At 44.0% G+C, this 24282-nt stretch overlaps 2 protein-coding genes across 2 annotated transcripts; one reads left to right on the top strand and one right to left on the bottom strand.

Annotated features, from left to right (window-relative positions):
- Positions 1-1047: 1047 nt before the first annotated feature.
- Positions 1048-4888, bottom strand: LOC143012855 (isocitrate dehydrogenase [NAD] subunit gamma, mitochondrial-like). The gene is made up of 10 exons (XM_076166184.1): positions 4820-4888; positions 3628-3725; positions 3390-3505; positions 3211-3271; positions 2841-2973; positions 2486-2619; positions 2145-2247; positions 1841-1987; positions 1445-1600; positions 1048-1220 (listed from the first exon to the last, which is right to left on the bottom strand). The coding sequence occupies exons 1-10, from the start codon at positions 4886-4888 to the stop codon at positions 1119-1121; spliced, it is 1119 nt and encodes a 372-aa protein (XP_076022299.1). The 3' UTR covers positions 1048-1118.
- A 770-nt stretch (positions 4889-5658) lies between these two features.
- fam120c (family with sequence similarity 120 member C) lies at positions 5659-24282 on the top strand. The gene is made up of 17 exons (XM_076167207.1): positions 5659-7217; positions 8805-9051; positions 9205-9287; positions 9791-9919; positions 11539-11641; positions 11787-11860; positions 12228-12502; positions 12804-12966; positions 13048-13131; positions 13888-14059; positions 14529-14778; positions 15499-15613; positions 16226-16435; positions 17398-17641; positions 17791-17926; positions 18341-18404; positions 18565-24282. The coding sequence occupies exons 1-17, from the start codon at positions 6702-6704 to the stop codon at positions 18820-18822; spliced, it is 3123 nt and encodes a 1040-aa protein (XP_076023322.1). The 5' UTR covers positions 5659-6701; the 3' UTR covers positions 18823-24282.

The raw sequence follows: 24282 nt of genomic DNA, 5'->3' as shown, positions 1-24282 counted from the left end.
TAGAAGAATTATACGATTATATAAACAAACAGAAGAAGAAACAAGAAGAAGAGAAAGTGATGGTTTGTGTCTGCATGAAAGCAGCTTTTAGAACGGGGAGCATGCGGGAAAGGTCTGCAATTCCTACTTCCGCCAATAGATGGTAGTGTTGGTCGAGAGATTTGGAAATGTTAAAAATAACGTTTAAAAACAAAAGGTATTGAAAGCGTCGACACGTTTCAACGCCTCAATATTGCCGTCAGGAAACATTTCAGACAGCTCAGGAAGTTGGCAGTCAACAGAGGAGCACGTGCTGGTTATTACAGAGGGAGGCTAAGGGGAAAATGGAGATCAGGTGTGTGGCGCTGGGAACAGAGGGGTAAACTGACAGGGTGATGGGTGGCATGTGACAGGCAGGAGATGGAAAGTGGAACAAAGGGGAGACACACCCAGCCATACACACACACACACACACACACACAGACGAGCAGACAGAAAAGACATGGGAAACACACTTACTATACAGGAAATTGTGTTTCAATGTCATCAAACAACAATAATACAATGTCAACATTAAAGGATCCGTTGTTTGTCCTGAAATACTTCTAGATTATTGTTTGTTGGAGTGGTTTGTTCAATCTCAACTGTGGTAATTTGTCTTTATTCAGAACATTGTGCCCCCTTGTGGTTGGGTCGAGCTACTGCATGATTGTGTGTGCGTGAGAGAGAGAACGAACCTGAAGACAACAGACTTTATTAGCAGTACAGGAGTGAACAGCCCTGAGTCACACTATAAACATTCAAACTTTAAAACATTTCAGTCAATAATAGTAAAGATCCATAATAATAATAACTTAACAAGATGAGCAAATCTAGTCAATACAAGTCTACACAAATAATATGACAGCAGGGGTTCATGGTTACACGTGAACACACTCAATGAGACAAGAGGGATGCATAGAGGAGGAGAATTGTAAATGTACTAAAGCATATAAAGAAATAAAGTAATTGTTGTAACATTAATTTGTGTGTACAGTATAACTTCATTATTACTATCAAACAACTGCTGCGGTGGAACTGCATAGAGAAGCTATTGAAGAGAGGTAGAATACTGCTGTGTGTGCGTGTGTATGTGTGTTCTAGGTTTTCAGGGTCAGGGGCCCAGTGCTCTGGATGGCATTCATGATGGACTGGACCACTTCAGAGGTGGAGCCTCGGCCTCCCAGGTCAGCAGTGTGCAGCTAGAAAACAAAGCAGAGGACACAGTCCCACTTTGTTGCTTCGTCGACTGTCAAAACAGAGTAAACATCTTTGAATGTGGTTTGTCTGGGTTAGGGTTAGGGTTACATAGTCCCATAACAAACCAGGGTGTGTGATCAGAAGTCAAAGGTCACATCAAAGCAGCTCATTGGCTAGATTTGGTGACATGTGGTGGGTTTGAGCGTGTGCTGTGTAGTGTGCATACCCCAGTCTCAGTGACAGTGGACAGGATGGCTCTGCGGATCATGCTGGCGTAGGCGTGGAGCTTCAGGTGATCCAGCAGCAGGCAGGAAGCCAGCAGCATGGCCGTGGGGTTCGCGGTGTTCCGGTTAGCAATACTCTTCCCTGTGTTCCTGGTGCCCTGCATGCATGTGGAGAAAAAGGTACATCATCTAAAAGATATTCATCGTGTGAGGGATCATCAATGATGCATTCAGTGGACTAAAATATATATACACTTCATATACTTGGACATCAGGGGCCTTAATAGGATTATTGTACAGTAGTGGTTACTTTAGTCATGTTTCAGTTGTCCCCCTCTCTGTCTTTGGCTGCTGCTCATCACCTTACAGTCAGTACGTTCAGGCTGTGTATCATTTACCGTCTCAAACACAGCGTAGTCCTCTCCAAAGTTCGCTCCAGGTACCAGACCAGGTCCACCGACCAACCCTGCACACACGTTACTCACGACATTCCCATACAGATTGGGCATCACCATCACATCAAACTGCTGGGGCCTGGAAACCAACTAACACACACACACACACACACACACACACACACACATTCAATGCATTGCATAGTCTACCAGTTGAAAAATGAAAGCAATACAAGAAGTGTGTAGATGTGGATTTAATAAAATGGTAGAACTGATGACCATATGATGAAAGGAGTGTCATTGCTACCTGCATTGTGGTGTTGTCCACAATCATGCTGTCAAAGTTGATCTCAGGGTAACCACTGGCAACCTCCTTACAGCACTCCAGGAAGAGGCCGTCAGCCAGCTTCCTGCTCCCATGGAAATAAAAAGCTTAGTACCAAGTTAAAAGAGAATCCCAAATTAAACCAATGTGAAGAGATAACACATGCACACACACACACACACACACACACACACACACACACACACACACACACACACACACACACACACACACACACACACACACACACACACACACACACACACACACACACACACACAAACACAAGCCAAACATGGAGCTCCGTGCCCTCACACACTGACATGATATTAGCTTTGTGTACAGCGGTGACTCGACTGCGTCCTTTCTCCCGAGCTGTTCTGAAAGCAAAGTCAGCAATGCGCAACGATTTAGTCCTGGTAATGATCTTCAGACATTCAACAACCCCCGGTACATTCTGAGAGAGTGAGAGAGAGAGACAGAGAGAGAGAGAGTGATTATCTAAAAGTGATTAAGGGATTTTTAAACACACACACACACACACACACACACACACACACACACACACACACACACACACACACACACACACACACACACACACACACACACACACACACACACACACACACACACACACACACACACACACACACACACACACACACACACACACACCTCATGCTCCAGGCTGCTGTACTCTCCCTCAGTGTTCTCCCTGATGATCATGATGTCGATATTCTTGTGGCGTGTCCTCACCCCTGGCACAGAGCGGCAGTGCATCACATTGGCATACAGATCCAGAGTGGTGCTGTGGGGGGAGAGAGAGAGAGAGAGAGCGAGAGAGAGAGAGAGAGAGAGAGAGAGAGAGAGAGAGAGAGAGAGAGAGAGAGAGAGAGAGAGAGAGAGAGAGAAAAGAGAGATATAAATAGACGGGGACGGGAGTGTAAAGGTCAAAGGACGGATGAAAAGAAAGTCTGGGACACAGGGATGGAGGATGGAGGTGTTTAGAGGAGAGCAGCTCCAGGAGAGAAGGTGCTGGACTCACCGCAACAGGTTGTTTCTGGACTTAAAGGAGGGTGGCAAGTTGTGGTTGGTCTCAATGTTGCCTGAATAGATAAAGAAATGAAGGAAATCAGAATGCGTACATGTGTGAGAAGCAATTTCACACACACACACACACACACACACACAGACACACACACACACACACACACACACACTAACCTTTCAGTGCAACTCCATTGCGTCTGATAGCCATGATGGCGTTGTTGATGTCGTCCTCCGAGTCCATAGTCGAGTCCACAGCGACGACCTCGAAATCCACCGGCACACAGCAGAACCTGAGAGAGAAAGCCAAGGCAAAGACTCACCATGTAGAGCTGCAACACGTATATAACTGAATGAGTGGGACTTAATTCAAACACTGTATATACGTGTGGAAACAGGATGTGTGCAAACTCACCGGAATAACTCAGAGACATGGCTGACCAGCTCAGGTCCGATGCCGTCTCCAGGAATCAGAGTCACAGTGTGGCGTCCTCCGTACCGTGCAGGCGGAGGCTGGAATGCAAAGACAAAGAAACCATCAAACTCCACCTGATATAATCTAGTAAATCAGAATTCTAACAGATCATTTAAACAACACACCAATCTGGTTTTATATGTGTGTGCGCCTCACAGCTACAGAGGCACGAGTAGCCATACTCACTATGCGCTGGTGTGGGTCGATCAAGGCAGAAGCGATAACAGGGATGATTGGGTGGAGGAAGAAGAGGAGAAGATACAGAGACAGAGACAAACACAGATGAGAATCAACTTCATTTGTACTCCTGCACACACACAATAAAACACACATCAGCATGTTTTCTCAGGTCAGTGGGGGTCAGTCTTTATCCATAAGCCTACATCACTATTTTTGAGCTTTTGTATCCTTGACAACTCACAGTGTAAGTGGACTTCTCCCTCTGATTCCACTGAGCTGCACCACAAACCTGTGGATACTGAAGAAAGTAGTTAGACAAACAAATTAAACTTCAGATGAAACATCACATGGTAATGCCTCCGGATTCAGTTTTTTAACCTCACAATGTGTTTTTGCACTTAAAACGACTTTATAGTAACATAATTCTAATTTTCATTTTAAAAACATGCGAAAATAGAATAACATTTTCTTTGTAAAAACGTTTCACCTATGATGACATTAAGGATAACTTCACAATACATCAATGTCTTGTGGTGGAACTTGAGTAGCGCCTCGATAAAAGACTTGTTACCATGACTTTGTTAACCCCTTACTTCGTCGACACATTGACACCCGTGTAGTCACTGAATCATTGATAACTCTGCAGGCAGCGGGACAGGGATACGTTTACGGTCTCGTGTTGTTTGTTAGTAAAAGCTGATTCTGATCGAGAAGCTAATAAATCTTCTCCGCATTCACTCAAGTGGTCAGCAAAGTGTGGAGGCGCAGTGGTGCTGCAGGGACGGAGGTATTAACCCAGCTAGCTCCGTTAGCCAATTTACCAAACAACTAGATAATCAGCTTAGCTACTTTTTTGCGCTGTCTGGATAAACTAACCAGGTAAAACTCCTCTTCACACGACTAAACAAAGTCTGTTTAATTGTCTATTGTCACACTCGGGGGCTGATCCTACCCTGATGTGCCGGGCGTCTAACCCGGGCTTCAGAGCTCGGGACAGAGAGCGCACAGATCGGATCGACATCATCACTCTCTCTCTCTCTCTCTCTCTCTCTCTCTCCGCGGATGGATGGATGGACGACACGGGAGCGAGCTGCGCGTTCACCACTAATCTCGCTCTGTAGTCTATGCCCCTGCGTGTGTGTGCGTGCGCGCGTGTGTGTTGAGCTCCTTCACACTACTTTCGTTTCACCATGGCAACTCAAACACAGAGCCTGTTGGCCTTGTTACGTCCCAAATATTTCCCAAAGCACCTTTTCTTATCTAGAGTGCTTTACTGATAACGACCACACGGGGGAGACATACACACAATACATTGAAGCAGAACGGTTTTTTTCTACCTGTTACACCAATGTGGATTATCATCGGAACATCTTATTCTTACTTTATGATTAATGTTTGATTGATTCATTGCCTTCTTCTGTTTCTGTATGGCGTCATATTTATGTCATACTTTAAAAAGGTGTAAATATTGCTCTTATTTTGCTTTATTGTAACAGTCCTCCTCAAACCACATGTAGTTATTGTACGAATATGACATAATTGTCAGTAGGAGGGACTGTCATCAATCAGGTAAAGCAATCTACAAATTGCGGCGTTTGTACTAGAAATTATTTGTAAACCAAAGCGACTCTCCAGTTTTTTTGCTCATCCAAACTAGTCTTTATCCTTATGTCGGTAATTGTAGTTCTTCATATTTTTTTATCCAAAGTCTCCCTTTATAAGCCGATACAGTTATCAAACTACATTTCCCAGCACGCCTCAGTTGGCTCCTCCCTCCCGAACTCCCTCCGCCTTCCCTCCCACTCCAACTGGGCCGCGAGGAAGTCGCAAGATGGCTGATGTCGCTTGGAAGTAATGTTCCCCTCTGCAACATGAAGCCGTGAGTGTGGAAGAAAGCGAGGGAGGCACCATCGGGCTTTTATTTTTCTTTTCTTTTCTTTACTTTTCTTTTATTTCGTCAAACATCCATCTCATTCCGCGTCGTGTCCGCCCCGGACTTGTCTACGGGAGTTGACGCGTCAAATCACGCCGGGGACCCTGCCAGCAGCTAACAGCAGCTAGCCACACAGTTAGCAAATATTAGTCCAGCTAGCCAGTCAGCCACACCGCTTGTTAGTTTGTTTGAATTGATATTCTGACACTTGCGAGCCAACAGGTTCCAGCTACACGTGGACTGAAATTTACCTACGATAGTTGAAATTTCTGCCAGACATTTCAAGCTGTCAGATAGAAATAAGGATTTTTTTTCAAGCTGTTCGGTTTAACATCATGTCCGCGAAACTGGCCAGCTCGTCTCTGCGTTGCTAACTAATGCGCAGTATTACATCTGTCTCATGTGCACAAACCAACAGAAATATTATTTAGCAGGCGTCGCTCAGTAAAACCTGCCAGCTAACTACATCTCCGTTATTTAGTTGCCAAATATATTCTGGAAGCTGGTTCGTTTAAAGCCAAATTATGGGGGCAGGAAATATGGTGAACTTTTTCTGGCTCTAGTTAGCATCACTGGCCTCGCTGGCTTCTCACCAAAACCCCACCGGGATGGACACTAAACTCATTTACGACCAAAACTGAGAGATTGATATTGAATATCCCGGAAGAAATACCGTTAGCTTGCATACTTTTACCGGAGTGCACGGTGACTCATTTCTCGAGTCTGTGCAACAGATAAGTTGATTTGCAGGTTAAACTCATACAGTTACTCTCTACACCGGAGACTAGTTAGCTTGTCTAAAGCTAGCTACAGTCTCGCCCAACATTACTTTGCAAACACGGCGTACAGGACGTATTCAGAGCCCGCTCCCGGCCAGACGCACCGGCTTAACAACACCGTCATGGGAGTGCAGGGTTTCCAAGAGTATTTAGAAAAGCGGTGTCCCGGGGCCGCGGTCCCGGTGGACCTCCTCAAGCTTGCACGTACCGTGGCCCGCCAGCCCCCTCACCACCATCACCCACACCACCACCCACATCACCCCGGGCCCATGCCTCCCCCGCCCCCGCCTGCACGGATCCTCATTGACGCGGACTCCGGCCTGCAGCGCCTCTACGGCGGCTACCAGACAGACTGGGTATGCGGCGGCGAGTGGAACGCCATGCTCGGCTACCTGGCCGCCCTCTCACAAGCCTGCCTGTACCAGGGTGGCCTGGAGCTGGTCGTGGTTTTCAACGGCACTCTGGGGAAGGAGCGTTGGCCCGAGTGGGCGCGGCGAGCTCAGGGCCAGCGACAGACGGCGCAGCTGATAGTCAACCACGTCGGCAGCAAGGCCACCCCGCCTCCCCGGGCATGGTTCCTGCCCCCGGCCTGCCTCAGCCACTGTGTTCGCCTCGCCATGTTCCGCTTCAGAGTTCGGGTGAGCAAATCCGATCGAGGCTGTCAAGTTTTCCAAAATGTATTGTGGATACTGCACTCGTAATTTAACACTTTTAAACACCTGTGGCACACCACTTGGCCATACACACCCCAGTGCTGATGTAACTGTCGTAGTTTATAACCAAGTGCATTTTGTCGCCTGCTGTATGATGTTTACATTCTCGGAGACAGTTTCTAGTCCATACAATCAGTTGGTCTCATCTGTGGACTCCGTTGTGCATCGTTCACCTCTTAAGGATGTGTGTGACATGTGCTCATACACAGTCATATAATCTCTCTGCAGCCTAACCTGTTTGCATCCTATATGAAAGTGGTTGCAAGCCTTTTGCCCCAGCCTAGCCTATATATTACATAACATGAACTCAGTGAACCTTTACACATTGTTGAACAATTGCTGAGTAGTTGGACTATTTATAGGCAGCCCATGTCTGACAGTAGTTTTTGTAATGATTTATTTTGTGCATTACCGGTGCCAGGTGGCTGGGGATTGAGTTTTACTCAAAGTAAAATTGTGTCTTTTTTGTTACGCCTCTCATATGTTGATACAGTAACACGTGAATAAGCATAAGATGACAGGCCGAGGGTGGGAAATGAAATATATTTAATTTAATCCAACAGTCTACAGCAGGGATCTCATTACAGGGCAGAGAATAACTTGGCATGAGGTGTTTGATAGAGGGAATGTGATTATTTTGCTTGTGTCTAAGTCCTGTCATGAATGGAACCGAAGCTTACCTGCCTGTCTCTTTGTGCCTTCAGACGTCACTGTCCATATTCTGAATGTATCTTAAAGGAATATGTTATAATATAAAGCAATATTAAAAAGTCATATCTTTTGTACTTGTGCAGCCACATTGCTCGCTGCTGCATTGTGTACTTACTTGTCATACCTGTATTATGAGAATCACCTTTATTGCTGTAGTATCAAATATCTTGCCTTTGTTGGAATTAGGGCTTCATTAAATGCATTGCTGTTCTTTGCCATGCAGACTGCCAGACGTTTTTATAGGAAATGATTTGATGCTGGCTGTTACACACACAGGTGGTTAGGTCGTATTTTCTTTTTCCCAGTGACAACAGGCATACCCAATGTATGCTTTAATCGTCTCTGGGTCATGAAAATGGCAGGCCCATTGTTGGCCACCTCCCCATGTCCTATATTTTGTAAACTAGAAGGTGATTTGATTACCCAGCTCATGAAATCGATTTTTTATTCCCTAAGTAAATGTAATTATTTAGTTTTCACACATGTAACACATTAGCAAGACTAACATAATTAAGGCCTGATTTGATCCTCTCCTACACCTACCACCTACCAGCTACTACTCATGACTTTTATGTAGCCGCAACAGTCCAATTCTACAGGGAAACCCACCTGTGGTTTAGATGTGTAACTGTAAACAGAAAATGGAAAGGCTTTAAGTGCCTTAGCATTTGTTTGACTTTATCTTCAGTCTTTAAAAGGATAGAGGCTTGAGTTGAGTCCTGGAACTGTTAATTTATAAATTAATTTGTCATGTAACAGCATCCTAAAATGAGGCTTATCTCCCTCAACTTGGATCTACAGGTTGTCCAGACTCTGGAGGATCACCATCAGGAGGTGCTGTCTCTCTACAGGGACTACGGATTTGCTGGCCTGATCGCTCAGGACTCTGAGTTTGCCCTCTGCAACGTACCAGCCTACTTTTCTTCACACGCACTTAAACTGAGCTGGAATGGCAAGAATCTGACCACACACCAGTACCTGCTGTCTGAGGCTGCCAGGCAGCTTGGGCTGAAAACACAGCATCTACCCTGCTTTGCTGCTCTGCTGGGTAAGGAGCACATCTTTGCAGACACACACAAATCTTACTCATCTCCATCTTACCTTTGCACTTACAATCAAACTCATAATTGTGGAAAGTATTTGTGTTGCCCTTTTGTTATGTGTTGTCTTGTTCATTGACACAGTAAATACTCTGTTGTAGGAAATCATATTCTGCCTGATGAAGACCTGGCTGCCTTCCACTGGAGTTTGTTGGGACCAGAACACCCACTAGCTTCTCTCAAGGTACAAAAACCTCCTTGCACAAAGTCAAACTATACAGTTGTAGTATTGTAGCTCTAATTTTGCCTCCAATATGTCCCAGGGAACAGAAAAGTAAACCAACTCTGTTACATGTGCTGCCCAAAATGTATGAAGCACAGGCAAATATATTGGTTTGTACATTGTGCCTCACTTGCATATGTGCCTCATCTATCTGGTAAATAATATGAGCCCGCTGCTTGTGTTATCTTACATTTGCATTGAATCATACCTCATACTTCTAAGCTGCCCGTGACTGAGCCTTTTGTCTCCAGCTGGAAAAAAACTTGTTTCTGTTTTTGGTCAATAGCTGTCATCTACTTTCTAGAGCTGTGATGTCTGTCTTAGTTTGTTTGCACACTGATGAACCATAGTAGTAAAATAATGATGGTAATAGTATTAGTGAATCTCATCTGCTTGAGGCCTTTTCAGTTTGATTCCACATACTGGATTTAGCCATCCAAACCTTTGTACTGTTGCTGCTGCAGGTGCGAGCCCATCAGTTGGTGCTGCCACCCTGTGAGGTGGTGATCAAGGCCGTCTCAGAGTACGTCTCCTCCATCAAAGACCTGGGAAACCTCGACGCCATTGCCAGAGATGTCTTCAAACAGTCACAGGTAGCTCACATGCAAAAAGTTTTTACCCAGTCCAACTTTTTATTTTTGTCTTCATAGAAAATTCTGGTCCGTTTGGGTCAGATGGGCTGATATCAGAATCCGCTTCGGCAATGGCCTTGTATTCCTGAACATGATTTGTATGCTGCAGAAGCTATTCAGGTGGTTTTCTACCAAACCAGAGAGAACCAGTTTTCTTTGTAGTTAATTCTGTTCAATTGATACATTAAAAAGAAAGCAGCTAATAAAATATGTGTAGTAATTTGCCATTCAATTTTCCAGTTCTATTTAATAAATGGGTTCAAAATAACTCGTCTCTTTGTTAAAGCATAACAGAGACTGACACAGCAGCAGTAAACTATGGTCAGGTGCAGACAAATTCTGTTGACAACAAACAAAGCTGCAAAGCAGGTTCACTGAGTTTTCTTGGTAACTTTGAGTAAAACCAGGAAACTTGACAAATCTGTAAAACATCTTGTGCCAAGTTTTACTCAGCTTTTATCGAGCCATCTCTAACCTGGGATTTATCTTGGAAAAGCAGGACTTACTTAGTAAAGGCCAAGTTCAGTTTCCCTTTAGAGACATCATAAACAAGCTAATTCAATCCTGGTTCAAACACCCTAACTGTGGCTCTGCAGACGTGCTTTTCCCCCTGTAGGATGGCACTTGAAGCCATCTATAGAAATCAACTGTACAAAGGTGACCTTGTTTTCTATTCCAGCAGGATCCTCCTCAGTGCATGCAGCGCTGCACTAAAATGCCTGCTACTAGCAGTATGTCAAAAATGTAGTCAAACTTCTCAACTTTATTCAAAATGGCACAAGAAAATTGAGTACCTCCTAATAAATGCCTGCAGTGTGGACAGAGCATTACTGGAGGGGAAGTGAGAGTGCCTGTGTGTTCCGCTCAGAGAAAGAAAATGAGTGGCCTTCTTCACTGCTATGTTAAAGCAAAGAATTAGTGAAGTGAAATGCCTGCATGGATATTTTATGATTAGACCCCTTCACAGGTGTTTGTGAATGACTGACCTCTTGGTGTTCATCACAGGTTTGTATCACGAGGACACCTTACGCCTACATGTATTTTGAGAGTTGAGTGTTTTCCCCCAATCCCCAGCATAGCAACATTATCAACCTCGAATCTGAACAATCAGCAAAACTGAAAACACATGAATGTTGGTTTGCAGGACCCGTTAAACACAGCAGACCTGAGATGTCAACACAGATCACAACAATTCAATATAAGAGGAGATGTAAACAGTTGGCTGCCGCATCTATGACCACAAAGCTGCATGTACTCTATACAAAACACAACATTAATGTCAAATCAGAAACTAATATTCACTTATGGACTGTGGATCAGTAGCAACAACCTACAGGGCAAAGTCAAGTACAGAATGTCTATTTCAATCAGTGTAATGACTCGCCTGACATTAAAGTATGGGTCTGAAGTTAAGCAACAGCAAAACCGATCATGTTGTAGGCATTAGAATCTAGAAAAAACATATTTAAGCATGTAATTCAGTCTATGCTACATGGTAGGAAGCTCCTGTAATCAAATGCTTTTATAATCCATAATCCCAGTTTAATCAAATAGCCCGCACAATGTTGTTTCCCCTGCAGTCTCGTATGGAGGACAAGGTGGAGCGTTTTAAGAAGGCTGTGGAATATTTCTCAGCTGCCTCCAAACCTCGCCAACCCAACATGGGGCCCCCCGCTTTCATATGTGAGTAGTAAACTGTTGATCCAACTGTGTCCAGAAAACACAAACAAATGAATATTGTTTTACGAAATCTTTATTGATATGTCATTTTTTTACTCAACCTGCTTCTCTGTTGCCCTCATCCTTGTTTTTGCCTCTGCATGTTCAGTACCTGGGTTTGGACCGACACCGTTTGGGGGACCACCCGGCCACATGGGACCGATGCATCCTGGAAAGAATCAGGTAGGTTTCTTGGCTTGATTGTTTTCAAATATGTAGGTCGATATATACTTTATATATGGAGCTATATTCCGCTGTATACAAGTCAACATGTAACAGTGGATGAATATTTCACCCTTTGACATCCCTTTGTGGCATGTGCTCATTTAGAGAAGCTGGCTGGAGAATAAAGGTGCCTTTCTCTCCATCCCAAATCCTCCCACCAGCCTTCATTATATTCTGCTAGTTTGACCTAAAACATATTTCCATAAAATTACTTCCTGTTCATTTGACATCTCCTCTTTCCCTTGCCTCTTCTTCCTTTGTCTTGTTTGGTTTTTGTTGCTTCTATTTTTGACCTCTCCCCTCCTCTCCTCTCCTTCCCTCACAGTTCCCACCTCCCCAGATACCAGGGGTAAAGCCACCTTTTCAAAATGCTCCGTATGGACCTGGCTCCACCCCTCTGTTCCAGAACCCACCACCACCATCACAGGACTGCAATGATTCACTGGCCGGCAAGATGGGCTTCTCTGATTGGTCAGCTCCATATGATTCCACTCAGGGCGGAAATCGATTACCCAATCATCACGCCGTCACTCAATCTGGTACCTCTCCTTCTCCTTCCTCATCCTCGGACGAGAATGAAACCAACGACAGCAACGCAAAGTAAGAAACAGTTTTTGGCTCTGATCAAACTGGCAGCACCGTCCTCGCATGAACTGAATCTGGGACTTCATGTGTTTAGGTAGAGCAAAGCAATTCTCTCAAGTAAAGATCCCTACATCAGCACAAAATGTGTTTCAGATAAAAGCCTTGCTGCATAAAATCCAGGACATTGTAAACACATAATACTACACACAAATACCAGATTAGCTCAGCGTTTCACTTAATATGCCTGTTTTAGGAAATTTAGGCAACAAATTTCTATACAAGTAACTTAAACATTCCATCGACCCTCTCTCTTCAGCCATTTGACGGACAAGCCCTCCCGGTGGGAGGATCCTGTTGGAAGGGGGGGCTCCGCCTCTGGGGACGGTTCCCAAGGTAACGGGAGCGTGTCGAACATTCCGTCACTGCTGTCTATGGCGACACGGAGTCACATGGACATTACCACACCCCCTCTGCCTCAGGTGATTTGACGGACTGTTTTTATTGGTTTTGAAAACTTAGTTCCATTGCTTAACAATCGTCTCTACCTTGGTCTCTTTCAGGTCAGTGCTGAGGTGCTTCGTGTAGCTGAACACAGACACCGCAGAGGACTTATGTACCCCCAGATTTACCACATACTGACCAAGGTACAAAACCACATCTGTAGTATATAAATACTTTTTTTCAATCCCCATTCCTGTTCAAAATTACTTAAATTACCCTTGTTTGAAGAATTCGAGCTGCTAAAGTACACAGAGAGCACACGACACACCGTTGGTTGTTGGACATTGGGGTTGAAAGATACATTTGAATGTGCTATACTCACAGTTCACAGCTCAGACTTAAAAACTTCACCAGGGTAGCATACAAATGTTTTTTGTTTAAATGGTGATGGTGCTTTGTGATTTTTGGATTAAATGCTGCCAGCTGGCCAAAGTTACATTCTGTTCAACTTTTGTAGAGCAGCGAGACTCACCGGTGTCTGTTTCAAAAATGGGCAAGCAAACATGATAAAGGACTGCATCAATATTTAATTTGATTGCCCCTATTTGAAGATATGTGACGAGAAGCTACGCAAAGCCGTATGATCTTCTGAAACATTTTGATTAGAATATTGTCATCAAAAATGGTGCTTGGAGGTGCTTGTGTTTTCTTAAGTGCATGATTGAAGTTGTATGGCTCTTACCGTGCTTGAGGTACTTTCCCTTTCTTTACAAAACTATTTAAAACATCTTTTCCAAATTTCTTTTTAAATTGTAACTTCAGCAAATCAGCTTTGGGTGTTTTGTTTGTAAGAAGAAATCTTGACATCCATGTTTTGCTACTGTACCGTGTCGTAGCACCTCAGTTGTACTAATCCAAATTCCTCCTTTGCTCTCCATTCTCTACACCCCAACCCTCAGGGAGAGATGAAAATGCCAGTGTGTATAGAAGATGAGTGTAACTCTGAGCTGCCTCCTGCCTCTCTGCTGTTCCGTGCTGCCAGACAGTATGCCTATGGAGTCCTCTTCAGCCTGGCTGAAACACACCGCCGCCTGGAGAGGCTCGCCCTCCGCAAGAGGGCACCCCTCGAGGGTAAGACAGAGTGATTATTTATTTTTTTGAATATACGGGCTACTCACCTACAGTGTAACAGCAAGATCACCGGCCAGATATCGGCCTACCTTGGATTTTAGATCAGCTTCTACTCCACTAAAACATTAAGATTGAGTTACCATCCCAGTGAAACATCACTTGCCTTGATGCATTGATGTTACTTCTCAGTTTTCTTCAGTAATGGGAAGTGGATTTGTCATGTCATGTCTGCTGACTTGACAGAATGGGCCCTCAAAGTTCTTTAAAGGGTTTAAAAGATTTTCATGCTGCTCCTGGGTGAGCACCAAACCACATTACATGTTTCACAGAAGCCAGTAAATTGCCCGGTATTAAAAATCAACAGCTCAAATATTATGACATTGACAAAATTGAATCAGTTCTTGTAAATGAAACCACACACCTACAGTATACCTGTACTGACACAGCTCCTCCTGCCTTTGTGTCACAGTTCCTCCAGTGATTGTTAAAGAGTGGAGCAGTGGCAAGGCCAAGTCAGCCCTGACTCCAGAGCTGGTTCCGGCTCTGTGTTTCCGGGAGTGGACCTGCCCCAACCTGCGACGGCTATGGTTGGGCCGAGCCAGTGAGGACCGCTCCAGGAGAACCAGGGCCTTCCTGGCCTGCCTGCGCTCTGACTGCCCTGCCCTACTCAACCCAGCACAGGTCCCACAACATCTGCTGCTCATGTGCTGTGTGCTCAGGTATTAACAACATTCTCTCCACAACGTTTCATAGTTTGGTGTCTTCTTGATGCTCCACATGACGCAAAACATTCCGTTAAGAGAAGAGCAGATTGAGATGGAATTCTGAATCATGTTACCCTATATTAACTTTGGTATTAAATTGCTGATATGTTTTATTATTTAAAACTTACTGATCTACACGGGGTATGTGAAGTGTTGGTAAGACAGGCCAGTGAAAGTCAGCAGTAATGAGGGGTGTTTCTGATGTGAACATGCTTTTATTGTCCGGATGTATGACAGCAGGCTAAAGGATGACGGCAGTAAATGACTGTAAAACTGACAGTTGTCTTTTAGGGAATTGTTTTATCAGGTGATTTAACAAGCACGTTTTAGATCTTGTCATGGTGTCTTCTGTGTATTATATGTGAAAACCTCTTTTGTGTGTGTGTGTGTGTGTGTGTGTGTGTGTGTGTGTGTGTGTGTGTGTGTGTGTGTGTGTGTGTGTGTGTGTGTGTGTGTGTGTGTGTGTGTGTGTGTGTGTGTGTGTGTGTGTGTGTGTGTGTGTGTGTGTGTGTGTGTGTGTGTGTGTGTGTGTGTGTGTGTAACTGTATGCTAGTACCTATAAACAAAGTCAAATTTCAGATATAAGCGGATTCGGGTTAGTGAGTTGATCTGACCTTATTATTGTATTGTAGTTCTGTGTTCCTGCTTGTCAGCTTAAGTTTGTTTCTTCCTCAGGTATATGATGCAGTGGCCGGGAGGAAGGATCCTACAGAGGCATGAGTTAGATGCTTTCCTGGCTCAGGCTGTTTCCAGCCAGCTCTACGAACCTGACCAGCTACAGGAGCTGAAGGTAAGTTTGTCCTCACTGATCATTTCTTTCTTTTTTTAGGTATTTCTTTTTATTGAAGCAAACATTTCACATGACAGAGCGCATACAGACATTTTGGAAATCATTTTTATACAGAAAGAGGGGGGAAAGGAGAGAGAGATAGAGAGAAAGAAAGAAGGTTGTATTATCATTATTATTGTTGTTGCTTAACTTTTTACGTCAACCCTGAGGTACAATAGGCAATGTGAGGTAGAAGTAGATTGAAATTGAAATAGCAGGAAGCCATGGCTGCTGGAGGTTGTGAGAACATGGCACAGTAGTGTGTACGCAGAGTCCAGGATGGCATCAAAAGTTCTTTCCATTTTCTGAACAGTATTCCCATTTATTTCTTGCTCTGTGCTCTAAAATCTATCCTATTGAGTTTTACTATGGTATTGTTGTAAATTTTAAGTATAATTTAGGTTGATTGATTGGCACAAATGACAGATTTAGTTTGATATAGGCTGCACAATCCCTTTGGATTCAAGAGAACCTATTTTGGGAAGTGTAGCCTCATGGATCATAACAGGTCACATGCTGTGTATGCAAGACTTCATGATTCAGACCATCCCTAATTTCTTTGTTGATCATCAGGTGGAGAAGGTGGATGCCCGTGGTGTGCAGCTGGCTGCTATTTTTATGGCCGGCGTTGACACAGCGCTGTTCATCAATGATGTGTGTGGCCAGCCATTACCATGGGAACACTGCTGTCCCTGGGGCTTCTTTGATGGCAAATTATTCCAGAGCAAACTGGCCCGGGCTGGCCGTGACCGGGCCGCCCTGCTGGACATGTGTGAGGGCCAGGTATGGTGTGTGTGTGTGTGTGTGTGTGTGTGTGTGTGTGGGCGGGCTTGTGCACGCACATTTGCTGATGTATGTTTGTTTATGTGTGTGCGCGCATGTGTACTATGCATGCATGAGTATGTAGTGCTGTGAGCGCAGGATTTCATTAAGATTGGAAGTATGTCCACCAATCTGCTTTCATGCTATGTTAAATAAATTGGAAAAAAACACAGACAAGCTAACTTTACTGAAATGAGTGCCAATGTAGGACATGTACTTCATCTGATCCCAGAGGTTGACCATCTGTTCCTGAAGGCAGATGTTAAACCAAGCCAGTCGTGCAATGCTAACCTGCCTACTCGCTTCAAGGCTTTTTTCAAGTCATTTAACCTCTGCATTTATTGTAGCTGGTGAAGCATGAACATGGCTCTCAAAAAATCTGTTACACTGGAGTTCAGTGGCACCTCCACCTCCAGTCTCTGCTTCTTTTTTGCATTTGAAATTTTTGCATGGAATGCATCTAATCATCTGCACAAAAGTTGTATCTCACACGGTGACATTTGACCGAGATTTCTGAGGTTCCTCCAAATTCCACCTCAGACTGCCCACAGCCTCCCCTTTCCCAAACTATTTGAATTCAAATAGTCCCATAATTATTTAAATGGTGTTGTGGATTTACAGTGTGGTTAATGCGGTAGGCAGCCTACGTTCAGCCTACGTCTAAAATAAATCACCTTTTAGTGAGGAATCGTTACTTAGGTAAGTTACATTAAAATGTCCCTTGTGTCATAAATGTGTATTCAGTGTCCAGGGGTGACTGATCTATTCATATCTCATGGCATTTAAGAACAAAGCCGTTATGCTGTGATTGCACTGTTTACTGGCTATGCAGGGTTTTGAAACCAGCCACTATTATATAAGAAATTTGTGTCTCAAACCTTCATTGTACCACCATGCGAGTGAGCCTTTCTTATGCTCTGCAGGAGGAGCTCATGTCCAAGGTCGAAAAGATGCGACAGGCTATTCTTGAGGGCATCAATCTCTCCCGTCCCCCTCCTCCTCCTCCTCCTCTTCCACCTCCTGCCTTCCTAACTCAGGCCATGGTGCCCCCTTTCTACCCAATGCCTCCCCTTTATCCACCTCGCCCCATGGGCAGCATGCCACCTCATCATCACCCACACCATCAGCATCATCACCCCGCCCAGCACAGACCCAGAGCCTTCCCAGGTAGAGTGTTCTCTTTATTGTATACATAGACACACAAAACCTCAACACTCAAATCAAACCTCTCTCAAAGTCAGTTTCTTGTAGACTCATCGGGCTCCGTTCACTTTTGCACTGATAGTCTCTATAATAACTTCTTTTCATCCTTTCAGGCATTCAGTCTATTCCCCCACAGGGAGGGAAATTGGAGATAGCTGGCATGGTTGTTGGCCAGTGGGCTGGGAACAAACCAATCCGTGGGAGAGGGGGGTTCAACATGCAAGTGGTGTCAGTGGGAGCAGGGAAAGGGTAAGATTATATTTCAGTCAACAGGAAGTACGTGTTTGCTGCTATATTTTTGGGTTACTGCAGCACTCGGGCACGCCCCTCCCATTTGTGATTCCCCCACAAAGATGTTCTCTTTTGTGGTTTAAGTTTCTGTAGATCATCATTGGTCACAGAAATGTTGTGGTGCAACCATTATCTGCAGTAATAAAGGATGCATACTTTTGTTGCGTACTCAACACACCGAAGTCGTACCCCACACACTCATCGCATTATTCGAAGTTGAGTTTATTGAGTTTAAAACTCTTATTGCTCTTTGTAGTGACTGCCAGAGGTTATGAGCATTATTATTATTTGTGATTTACACAAATTTCAATTTATACAATTTTCCACAAACTGAGGTAGGCTGATCCTGGTTTTGTTCTGTGTGTGTTACAGGAGGGGTAAAGAGATTCCAGTAAAAGTAAGGGGAACGAAAAAGGCACCTGCCAACAGACCACAGGTATTCATGACAACGAGCCAAACTTCTAAACAAGTCTTTCTCATCCTGCAGTGTTGCCTTTAATTGAATACTGAGAGCAGAAAAGTATGCAATGAAGTTTTTCTTTTTGCTTCTCCTAACTTCTCCTTCCTGCCCTCCCCGTGTGTCCTCCACCCTCTAGTCATCATCGTCCCCTCCATCCAGCAGTCCCCCAAAGACCTCAGAGGAGGTGGGTTCTACGCCAGAGGTCTTGACTCAACAGCTGAACGGCAGCCCAGCAGCCACCGCCATCAGCCAGGCCCTGGACCTGGCCCCTTTGGCCCAGCCAATCCCGTGTGCCTTAGCCAGCAGAGACAACCAATCAGAGGGGGTGGAAGTGGAGGCCCCCCGTTGCCTTGACGACTGCCCGTCAGACGGAGCGTTACAGAAGGAGGAGTGATGCCATCCCTCCTGGGATGCACGACTCTTGAGAGTTATCTGTGTTCGACTGCCTTTCCCGATTTTTGTAGCCCAGTCAGTTAGCTGTGCCCCATATCTCATGGAGCAGGAAGTGAAGGAGGTGTCATGAGCTCCGCCGACACTCCTCCATGTGATATGCCAACGCAGTTAGCTGTTACTCCCAATTTAGTTTCCTCATGTGGTTTTACATTGTTTTATGAAGAGAGGTTTCCTCCATTAGTCTGTATTCGCCTGGCCCAGAAAAAGAAAAAATCCTAATTTCCTCCCTCTTTCACTCCCAGTAAAATAAGCTTGAAGCCTGCGACCCCCCCCCCCCCGCCGTAAGCGAGCCCCCTGTAACACACGGGCATCTGCACAGAGTGAGTTTCTTGTTTTCTGTTGTTGATGGTCCTAGTTTTTGAATCTCTGCACAGAAATGTTGGAGGTCGAGGTCATGGTGACCGATTGGGATGTGGTTTCCATAGTAACAACATGTTGGCTTGTTCACTGGCTGTTTTTGCAGTTTGATGCCATAGCCATCTCATTCAGAGAGATGCTCAGAGTTTAGATGTGTGGTGAATGCTGGGAAATGTTTTTAATTGAATGAGGAAATGTCTCATTTCTGTGCAGTGTCCCGTGTTCCCCGTGTTCCCGCAGGCTCGCCACACTGCTTACCACAGTGTTGGGGTACCTGCTAGCAACAAACCCTAAAGAATGATTGGTTATTATTATCACTGGAGCACTTCTGCGCCACCATGGTATTAGTGTAATCTAATTTGCTTTGACCAATGTAGCATAGCCTAGTGCTTAGCTGTGCTAAGAGACCCCTTACATGTATGCACCTTAAGCCCTAAAGTATGCAAGGTTGTACCCCACCCCTCCAAAAAAAAGTGCATTACTATATTATCTTCCCAACCCCTTTGCCCCTTTCTCCAAAAGCTTTGATTGTATTTGCCCAACACAAGCACTTAATGTTGTATTTAAATATATTGAATTGAAAGAAGCCCCTATATGGTCATGATGAAGTGGAGTTGTCCCCTCCACCTAACTAAATCATTCAAACATGTAGAACTACATGTTCAGGTCGAGATCTATTTGAGAGACGTCAGAATGTGAACAGAGTGGTTTCAGACAAAGAAGCACTTTGTTTTAAATATGTTAAACCACACTGGACAGTCATCTACCAGGTAAAAAAAAGAAATAGAAAAAACTCTGTGGCACCTTCTGGAGTTTAGGCCAAAAAGAATGAATAATGCTGCCCAACAAAGGATGGGAATGAGTGGTGAGGGCGTAGGAAAGCTCTGCGTGGCAGGGCTCCCCTCACTCACTCATACTCTACTATGAATCTGAAAGGATTTGTGATCCCTCACGTCGACAGTGACTGGGAACGCATTCAGATTTCAATGAAATTACTTCCAAAGTATATTTTAATAAGGCTAGTCAGTAAAGCCAGACATGAATAGAAAAGGGTGTGGCAGCATAGCCTCAAAGATCCCTCCACCCTCAGGTGGTGATTGAGCGACTGTTGTCACAACAATAGCCCAACACCATGAGCTCTAGCCCTGCAGAGCTCTTGCGTGTCACTTTCGACCAGCAGGAAGCACTTACCTTCCCTTAAGTGCCTCGGCCTAGCGTGGCCAGAGGCTTTACGGGTTGGAATATACGTATGTCACATGACGGGAGAGGGAGGGAGGCCCCGATGCAGACTTTACTGTTTTGGTCACAATCTGAGACTTCTATGATTCTGAGTTGTTTTATTAGAGCACTTATGTACGTTAAATGAAATGGGTCCCCCAGAGTACGTTTCATCTGGCTACGGAAAATCTAAGTCTTTACGTCTTACCAGTTGTTGGCAGCACAACTGCAAGTTTAAAAGTAGTAGACGTATACTACATGAGAGATGCTGGCCAAAAACATTGTCATTTTTGGAAAACTTCTTATCAGAGAGAGAGAGATGTTGGAATAAGCTCATGACATTACAAAAGGCAAGTCAACAAGAAGCACCTTATTTTCTTACTATGTTGATGACTTATGCTCTATATCATGTGCCACAAAATTGATATAGATTAAAAACCTATGATATGCCGTTTTGAAGGAATAAACCCTGACTATATGTAAGTGTTAATGTAGTCGCGTCAGACATCCCCTCTGTTATGAACTCACCATTACAGTGAAATGCTGACAGTTGACCCAGCGATGAGCGTAGGCCTACGCTCATCACAACGCTGGGCCCGGCCGCCGTCTCTTATACCAACACCAAATGAAATCCGAGGTTTGGAATTGTTAGCCGTTATTGGTAGGGAATATGGATATGATATGGAGTGTTGTAGGTGTTTCTAGGTTAAGAGTAGGTAACAGCGTCAGGCTTACAAAGGACCGTAAATACATGGACACCAAGACCAGGCTAGAGAATATAGCTCCACTGGCCGAAATACTAAGTCTAGAATTACTAGGAGTCATACTTAACTGCTTTCAACTTTTGACATTAGTACAAATATGTGTATTTCAACAGTACATTGTTAGAAGATGGCTTTTTTGCGGCGAGCCAGAGTGTGATCCGGTATACGATGCCCTCTCTTGATTCGCTCGCCAGTTAACACGATCACAGATACACACACACACACACACACGCGCGCTTACGAAACACACCGACGACGCATACACACGACAGGTATTCAGTTGCATTTGTTACCAGCAGCATTCTCTCTGCTTTGTGCTGAAGTGATTTTTGTGCAGTTTCAGGTCCCAGTGGAGTGGTTTGTCAGTCCATCAGAGATTATTTGGTAACACTTTCTACTGACTATGAAATCCCACAGTCAAGTTTGCATGGACAGAGAAAAATACATTTTTAGAGGTGTCATTTAAGTGGGCACAGAAGTAATCATCTATACACAGAGAAACACACGCATACACTGATATACAGTAACATAGATGTTAAACCCTGAGTTACACAGTAGCTAGTATGGAAAAGTCAACACCGTACATGATGTAGTGTCCCTCTTTTGTCCTTGTCTGTTTTAGTTTGTTAGATATTTGATCAGTGATTATGCTTGTTATCCTAACGCCCTGCAATGCCACTTTTTTCTCGCCTCCCCTCCTCTACTCCCAACTTGTTCATTCACCTCTTCTCTCTGCTCTACATTGTTTCACCAGTCCCCGTCCCTCAACGCACATTCAGTCAGTGACATACACGCACACACACACTCACACGGACCCTAAAGTCTAATCCAAGCCTATTTAGTCAGTCTCACGCTAAACAGTCACACACATAAACTCACTTTTATACACAGATAATCCTGACGCCAAACCCCCTGTATTTCCGTTCTCGCTCATTCTCAACGTCCCCTCTCTGCCTCTCCTTCAGCCCTACAAACGTTTCTATTGGCCGTTTTCTCTCTTTGGGCTGCCCTGCCCTTTAATAAACCCAACTAACAGTAAAAAAAAAAAAGTTATATTAACGTTGATAATCAGTTTCTGTATGTATCTAGCCAGAGTCTGGAAAAAAAATTCAGAAAAAATCAAAACTGTTTTGTTCAATCGTGCAAATGTGTTTTCTTACTATTTTTAATGTTATTACATCTTCTAATCTAATCCTTCTACCATCGCTTCAGTTAGTACTGAAATACGCTTAGCCAACCTAGAGATTTGAACTGTAATGATTGCGATTTTCCTTACCTGTATTTTATATGGCATCTTTAGACCACTTCACCATTTATTATCTATATATAAGTAAATATTGCCCGTTTCGAATTGAAGATCGTCGTCTGCACTATGTTTGATTTCCATATTACCCCTGAAGACAATTTTGTGGTTGACTCATAATCGATTGAAGCTGAACTCTGCGCCCGTGCACAAAGCAGCTAAACATCTTGTAAACACCTGAGAACCAAAGTACACCTAGCGTCCCCCCCCACCCCCCCATAAAGCCTTTTAGTCCCCCTCAACACTGATGGTCTGCCCCAAGTAACGAGTTTGATTATATATAGATATATATATATATAATGACATAACAGCACGTGTGGTTTATCTGGCAAGTCTGTGAGGTTCCAGTACATGTGTGTTTACACTGTGGTTTTCGTGAAGACGCAGACAGACATGTGGACAGTGAGCAACACAATGAGCAGGCATGAAAAGTGAGAGGTCATGTGGCGTCGGTGTCAGGTCAGCTGTGAAACGCATCGTGAGTGAATTCATCACTCTTGCTCTTTGGTAGGTACTCGATTAACTGACTACAAGCCGTGTGAATCACTGAATACATTTAACAGGAAAGGATGACACCCGATAATAAACATGCTTTCAGTCATACTGTGGGTTTGGAACCCTCTTTTGCATTCATCTTACATGTGATGTTCTCCACTCAAACTTGCCTTTTCTCTTCAGGCTGTGTGACATGCAAGGCTTTTGATTGTGAGAAAACAAAGTGGCTAATTTTCCTCCAAACTCAGATGTGAGATTGATTGACCTTGTAGACGCTTTCGCATCAAATGTGGAATGCCGTCAAGAAATAATCCACCCAAGAGTGTAGAAATGTGTTTGAAATCCAGATTGATATGTATGAGAATCTACAAATGATTGCTTAGCACTTTTTTACCACCCATCTAATATTTCTTGCTAGTCAGTCTGTGTGTACGAATATGGATTATTATAACTGTTGATGAGTCTCAGCTTTGTGCTTGGGGAAAATTAAACCTCTTGATGACAATGTTGCAGTAATGAGAGATGTGTCCGGTGGATGAAAACACACTGCCTACACAAAGAGGAGCATTTTGTGAGAACTTAACAATGTTAAGAGAACTAAATATCAGAAAACAGTCATGTACTATATTGTACTGCAAAAGAAGTTAGAAGTATTAATGTCTGTCATACAGAATGTGGAATGGAATAGATCTGTGCTGTAACTGCAGGTTTCTCACAGCATTATGTCCTGTTAAAGTAAAGCTCCCTATCCTTGTCTGTCTCTCTCTTCACTGCCACTCCCCCCCCCCCCCCCCCCCAACAGCCCCCCAAGCTCCTCTATAACTCCTTTCCTCCTGGCTGTGCCCCATTAAGGGGGTCAAGTTAATCGTTGTGAGCCATTTCTTGTAATGTTGGTCCATCATGCCTTCAACATGTTTATTGATGCATGTACTTCAGTACCAAGGGCCATCCAAAAGTACCTGTGCAGCGAAAAGGGTTCAATTCATCCATGAAATTATAGAATTCTCATCATTATTGCTGTTATAGTTATGGTTGGTATAATTTGTCCATCATCATTAGCATTATGGAAGCACCAGACAGTTTGTGGAAAGACAAGAAAAGGAAGCTCTTTTTTTATTTGTCTGGCTGTTGGTGGTCTGATCTCACAGAGGGAGGGGAGGAATGGTTAAGAAAGAGACAAAGATGGCAGTCATGTTTGTACTGGTTGGGAAATGACTTACAGTGCTGAAATAAAATTTATTCTTTTAGTAAAAAAAGTATTAAA

The sequence above is a fragment of the Genypterus blacodes genome, unplaced genomic scaffold (genome assembly GCF_046128005.1).
Source record: "Genypterus blacodes isolate CSIRO-AG114 ecotype Tasmania unplaced genomic scaffold, CSIRO-AGI_Gbla_v1 ptg000156l_1, whole genome shotgun sequence".
Classification (NCBI taxonomy): domain Eukaryota; kingdom Metazoa; phylum Chordata; class Actinopteri; order Ophidiiformes; family Ophidiidae; genus Genypterus; species Genypterus blacodes.
The sequence above is the reverse complement of the archived record's forward strand: the minus strand, read 5'-3'. Positions and strand labels throughout refer to the sequence as shown.